This window comes from Loa loa (assembly GCF_000183805.2).
Source record: "Loa loa unplaced genomic scaffold supercont3.299, whole genome shotgun sequence".
In the NCBI taxonomy this organism is placed as follows: domain Eukaryota; kingdom Metazoa; phylum Nematoda; class Chromadorea; order Rhabditida; family Onchocercidae; genus Loa; species Loa loa.
In genome coordinates this window covers 2,934-9,322 of record NW_018108479.1, presented here as the reverse complement: position 1 = coordinate 9,322, position 6,389 = coordinate 2,934, and the positions used below count along the sequence as shown (strand labels likewise).

The following is a 6,389-nucleotide window of genomic DNA, read 5'->3' as shown; positions in this document are numbered from 1 at the left end:
TGTATGTGTATGTGTGTATGTGTGTGTGTGTGTGTGTGTGTGTGTGTATGTGTGTGTGTGTGTGCATGTGTGTTTGCTAGCGTGTGTGTTACGTAAGTTGTGAATTATTCGAATTTTGCATAAAAATTTTGTCAATTCATATTTCGGATTTAATTTTATTTATTTTAGAATAATCACAACACTTTTTTGCGCATCTATTTAATATCAATAAGAGCATAAAACTGAAAATTAAATATAATATTGCTAAAATTATCAAATATAATATTCATTCATTTAGTACAGTCTGTATATCAGATGAATTATGAATTATTTTAATGTTGCACAAAAATTTTATAAATTCATATTTCGATAAAATTTTAATTTTGCTTTAAATTTTTAATTTTTTTGGTTTTTTGATTTCCATATCAGGAAATCACAATACTTTTGGATATGATTTATCTGCAAACCGGAAACACAATTGTAATTACAGGAATTGTATAATCATAGAATTGGAATAGTATTATTTTAAAAAACTATCAAAAAGTTATTTTCTGATAGTTATTATAGTTGGCAAAATATTTCTGTAATACGATCAAAAGGTCAATAATATCCATATAAAAAATGTGACCTTTGCACTAGCCAATCCAACCCTTTATGTTTGTAATTAACGAATTGTTATTGCACGAGCTTTTAAAATCAAATTTTGAAATTAAATTCTTTTTGTTTTTAACACTTCCTATAATCACTGTTAGCATACTTTTTTTTTTTGCAAAAATTATCAATTTCATGGAAATTTAAAATTTTTAAAATAAACAGTTAGGCAAAACTCCTGATGATAAAATTTCTGAGGGTAAAAAAAATTTTGGATGGCAAAAAAAATTGATGATAAAAGTTTTCTTTTCTAAATTGAGAGAATAACTGAGCTTATTAAATTTGCAAAAGTTAAAAAATGTTAAAAAAAAATGAGCAAAATTTGAGTAATTTGTAAACGATAAGTTGTTTTTTCGTTTTTCCCTTTTTAAATTGAAGTTGAAAAAAACGAAAAAAATGATAAAAAGAAAAATTAATTATTTTTTGAATGAGAAAGTGCGGAATAAAAAGGAAAAACGAATTATATTTGTTTTTTTTTTTTAAAAAATTGAAAAAGTTGGAAAGCTTATTAAATTCAAAACTGCATAGATTTAAATTTTTACATGATCGTCGGATTTGTTAAAGATAATCTGGCAAGAAAGAGAGATAGCAAATCACTTCCTATGGCCTGTGGCCTAGTAGATAATTGATGTCCCATGTAATGAGCATTAGACAATCGCTCTGCTTCTTCGAGATATTTATGCATATTAAGAGTAGTTTCCTTTAAGAATATTTAGGGGAGTGTTTTTCTTTGGAATACTCAGGATAATTTTCATTTGCACTATTCAGTATAGCTTTCTTTTAGGAACATTTGAAAAAATTTTCCATTAGGAATATTCCGGATAATTCTCTTTCGGAATCTTCTCGGAATATATTCCGGATCCTCCGGAATATTTAGGATAACTTTTTGGCAGTATTTAAGCTAGCATCTCCTCAGAAAATATTCCAAATAATTTTTCATTTAGGATAGTTTCCAATTACGAATATTTGGAAAATTTTTTCCCTCAAAAATTGTGCTAAAAATGTTTAATGTAATTAATGCTCGAAATTTTTTCGTTTTTTTTTTCTTCCTTTTCAACTATTTTAAAATTTGGTAAAAATTCAACAGAAATCATTTTGGGGAAAAATTTTATTTTACCTTTAATTAGGTAAAAATTCCAGCATTACCACTACCAAAATATTTGCAATTTTCTCCTCCGACATTTTATCACGGAATTCATTCACATTTCTTATCATCAATTGATTAATACCCAATCAATCAAAAATAAAATGATTGCTTTTGACTAACATTGACATAATCATTTATTTGTTTGTTTGAAGTTGAAGTGCGTAATTCAATTATACCATACTCATCTATTTTTTTCAATTTGCATCCTTTTTAAATTTCCTTCTAACATTGTTTATAGCTATTTTTGCCAGTTATTTATCATCCTTATCCTTTCACTAAATTTTAATCCAGCTTTTACTACTACTTATTAACTTGTTAATATACTTTAAGTTATTAAGTAATAATATATTCCAATAATATTTTCGTTTATTTTTCATCCATACATTCGACATAACAAAAATTTGCAACAATGAAAATTTTGAAATGAATGCAAACATTCGCAAAACAAAAGTTGCCAATACTTAATCTTTGAAAATTTTCTTAAAAAAAAAAGCGAAAGAAAAGTTTTTATATGAAAAAATTTTGTAGAAGAAAATTGCAGTTTTAAAATTTTAAAAAGACTGGTAAGTATAATTATCTTCCGGTTAGTTTTTTTTTTTTGTTTTTTCTTCTATATGATAAGAATTTTTACACAATGTCCGGAAATATAATCATACCGGAAAAATTTACAGCTTATTTTTTCCCTTATAACTGTAAAATTTTGAATGAAAATTTATATCATAAAGGAAAAAAAAGAGGCAGAAAAAAGGAACCGAAAAAATTCTAATTCTCGATATCAATCATTTTCAATCATTAAATTTATCATTTTTCATTCTTCATCCTTCCTTCTTTTTTTTTTTAGATTACGATTAGTCTATTATTTTTTCTTTTTTTTTCATTCGCAAAAAGCAATTCAAAATATCAAATTTAGGCCTTGCAACATAGCAATATGTATGCCTTCGTGTCTCAAAAACGATTATTTATGCCTAAAATTTGCTGCAATTCCAATTCTATCAGAAAAAAAAAAAAAATGAAAGAATGAAATGAAATCAGAATGACGAATACATCAACCAAAATGAATTTCTGCCTTTTTTTTTTTTCTCCACCAAGTTCTTCGATTGAACAAATACACTCTTCAATGTTCCTCATACAGCGAAAAAAAAAAAAAAAAACCATGGATAACCAATGTAAGCACTTCTTGTTGCTAGGCCTTGAATATTTGAAATGGTCTAGGCTTGTCTTTCAGAGTTGAATGAACGAGAAAATATTCGTCATTTTTTTTTCTTTGAAACTTTTTCAATTTTTTCCCAACCCTTCTAAAGGATCAAATTATCAAACTTTCAATTCCTCATATTTACTTATTATTTATATGCATACATTTCAATTCAATTTCTTATTTAATATCAGTATATTTAGTTTGATATCTAATATCGAAAAGAGAAAAGTAAATAATTATATTAATATTACTTGCAATGTTATATTAGCTGTCATCAATGATGTCATTTATCCATGATGTTAACATTTTTACTTGCAGAGTAGAGATAAAAAATTTTTTCTGCAAGCATAAAAAGAAATTATGGGTCTTCAAATGTTCCAGTTACATAATAAGGTTTCATTTTGTAATTAAACAATTTGCGTGTTATAATTTTAATAAATCCACCACAAATAAATTGTGTATAAATTTTAAATGAAAAAAGAAAGTTGAATTTGAAATTGTTTAGAATTAATTTAAACAAACCCAAATTAAAATTTGAAAATTAAATTATATATTCAAAAAATGATTTGGTGCTTTTGCAGGTAATTGATCGAATTGAAGCATCACCATGGCAAATTCGTGAAACAAATATTAGACTTGTTATTGGCTTAGTGGTACTTTTCTTTTATTTACTAATTGGTGCTATTGTCTTTGTGCAGATTGAAAGTCCAGCTGAAGAAAGTGATATGGAAGCATATCAGGAATTTCGATCACAATGGGATCAGTTATTAAAAAAGGCAGGATTTAAAGGTATTCAAGTTAATCAATTCACAATTTCTTATTGTTTTTGAATAATTTAACGGTTGAAAGTAAACTCTGCTATTATATTTTAAGCATATATCATTACTTTATTAACATGTATATCAATATTAATGTTAAAATATAATGCGTACCTTTTTAATTTTAAAATTTAAAATTTTCTTCGCAAATTCGTTAAATTTTTAATTAATTATTGTTTCACTCAAACATTAAAAGCACTTGTTTCTGAACTTTTTCTTAACCAAAGACCACTTTGGCTTTTTCATTTGTAACAGAGACTAACAATGTTCAAAAAAATAATAAATTCTGTCAACTTGAAAATAAACTTTAATTAAAATTACTGACTTTTAATATGCTAATTTATCAAACATCGATAAGAATAGCCTCCATCTCATTCCTATTTCATCGCATTGTCATTCTTATGGATCCGCGACCATGTTGAAAACCATTAATTTTGTAAAAATATATGAAATTAACTTTACTTTTTCCAAATATATTTTATTCAAGAGTAGTCTCATTTAGAAAACGATATTGATCAGTTATTTACTGATATTCGTATAATGGCACTAAAAGGCATTTGGACAGAAAAAAATGTAACAACAGAGCCTAGTTGGACTTTTGGCCAAGCATTTTTCTTTGTTGGAGCATTAATTAGCACAGTTGGTTTGTATAAATTTATTTCTTTTTATCAGTTAAAATTATGCAATTGTTTGCATTCTTTTCTATAATAGTCATAGTTTGATTTTTTAATTATTTAAAATTTCAATTTTTCATGCATAATAAATTGATTTATTTGTTTAATTCTTCGATAGGCTATGGACATGTATCACCACGTACACGTGAAGGTAAATTTTTCACGATAATTTATTGTTTAATTGGTATACCGATGACGTTAGCATTATTGTCAGCATTAATGGTAAGGTTAAAGAATCCAAGTGTTTGGCTTCGATGTAAACTTAATACAAGACTTGGACATCTATTTCGTGATACACAAATTCAGGTAAGTATCATGAACATATTTCAACAATAATCATTTCTTATCTATCTTTCCGCTAAATAATGATATATTCATCTAACATACGAAGATAAAATATTGAAATTTGCTAAATTTTCGAAGCTTTTTGAATAATCAGTTGAACGAAAAGCTCTTCATCATGTTTGTATTTTTGATGACTTTTTTTTTCTTTGATTAGTTAATTTTAATCATTTTATTATAAAGCTTATTTAATCTATTAATTTTTGATCGAATCTTAGATGAAAATTGAATAATTTAATGTCTTATATGATTTATTCACTGAATAATATCAGACTATAATATCTAGCAAAATAATATACCCTTTGACCTTTGCCAATGAAATTTCTACTAACGATTTATAAATTTAATAATGGAATGTTAGTTTAATTTTTTAGATAATTCATCTTAGTTTTGTAAGCACACTATTGCTATTATTTGTCTTTGTTGTGCCATCGTATATATTTACAAAAATTGAAACAGATTGGGATTTTTTGGATGCATTTTTCTATTGCTTTGTCTCATTGACAACTATTGGTTTGGGTAAGTTTTAAAAATTTAATTGTGAAAAGAAAATCTAATTTGATCATTTGTTTTTCTTTCCAATCATTTCGAACTTCTTGGTTGTAAATTAATTTTTTTCGATATTTTAAGTATAATACAATACAATATCATAAAATTTTTGGTCATTTGATCAAACATCACTCCAAAAACTCCAAAATAGTAATGTTAGAGTTTTAGGTGAATATGTACCAGGTGATCAACCTGATCAGCAATTCAGGACTTTTTACAAAATTATTGTGACAGGTAAGTAGTGATTTTTACATCAAACGATTAAGTTTAATCCTTAATTCACATAATGTTAATCTGCAGTTTCCAATTGTTTTTCATAACAATAGAGCTTTCAAAGGCAAAACAATCATTAAAATTCATTACCTTCTATTCGGAAAATTTTTTTCTAAAAATTTCAAAAATTTTTGACCACAATTGTAACAAATATATTACATTCAGTAAGTAGAAACTTTTAAATTTTTACAATTAATTAATGCAAGATTTACTTTATCATATACATATTTGATCAATCATACCATATGTTATTTTAATGATTATAAATTTTCAATTATCTGCAATTGATTAATGGGAAATTTAGTTTATCTGATATTTGGTCTATCATGCATGATGTTATTCCTTGCTACACTCTACGATATACAGCAATTAAATCTGAGTCGTTTCTTTTTGACAAGAGACAGTGGATATGTTAATCCATCCTACGATGATCATCACGAAACATTTGCAGTTACCAATCAGGTTGTAATTAACATTTACTCATTCCATATTTTTCTTTTCTAATAGGTAAATCATAATTTGAAAAACTCAAGAACGTATGAGTTTTTCTCTCAATCTTTTTTCGGAATTTCAAAAGTTTTTATTTTTCAAAATATATGAAACATTATTCATGAAAATTGAAAATTTTGACTTCTCTTTTTTCTTGCTTTTTTTTTCAATGAAGTTTTAAAAATTAATTTTTTTTAACTTTCAAGAAATATTTGTTGATAGTAATTGAAATTTTGGTTTCAAACATGTTGAAAACAATTTTGCATCCTTCG

At 25.6% G+C, this 6,389-nt stretch overlaps 1 protein-coding gene across 1 annotated transcript; it reads left to right on the top strand.

Annotated features, from left to right (window-relative positions):
- Positions 1-3,332: 3,332 nt before the first annotated feature.
- On the top strand, positions 3,333-6,090 carry LOAG_11628 (hypothetical protein; the record flags this gene model as incomplete). The annotated part of the gene is made up of 7 exons (XM_020448388.1): positions 3,333-3,365; positions 3,554-3,761; positions 4,293-4,433; positions 4,583-4,770; positions 5,181-5,325; positions 5,524-5,589; positions 5,933-6,090. Coding segments are annotated over 7 exons (939 nt in total), but the record flags the coding sequence as incomplete, so codon positions are not given.
- Positions 6,091-6,389: the final 299 nt, after the last annotated feature.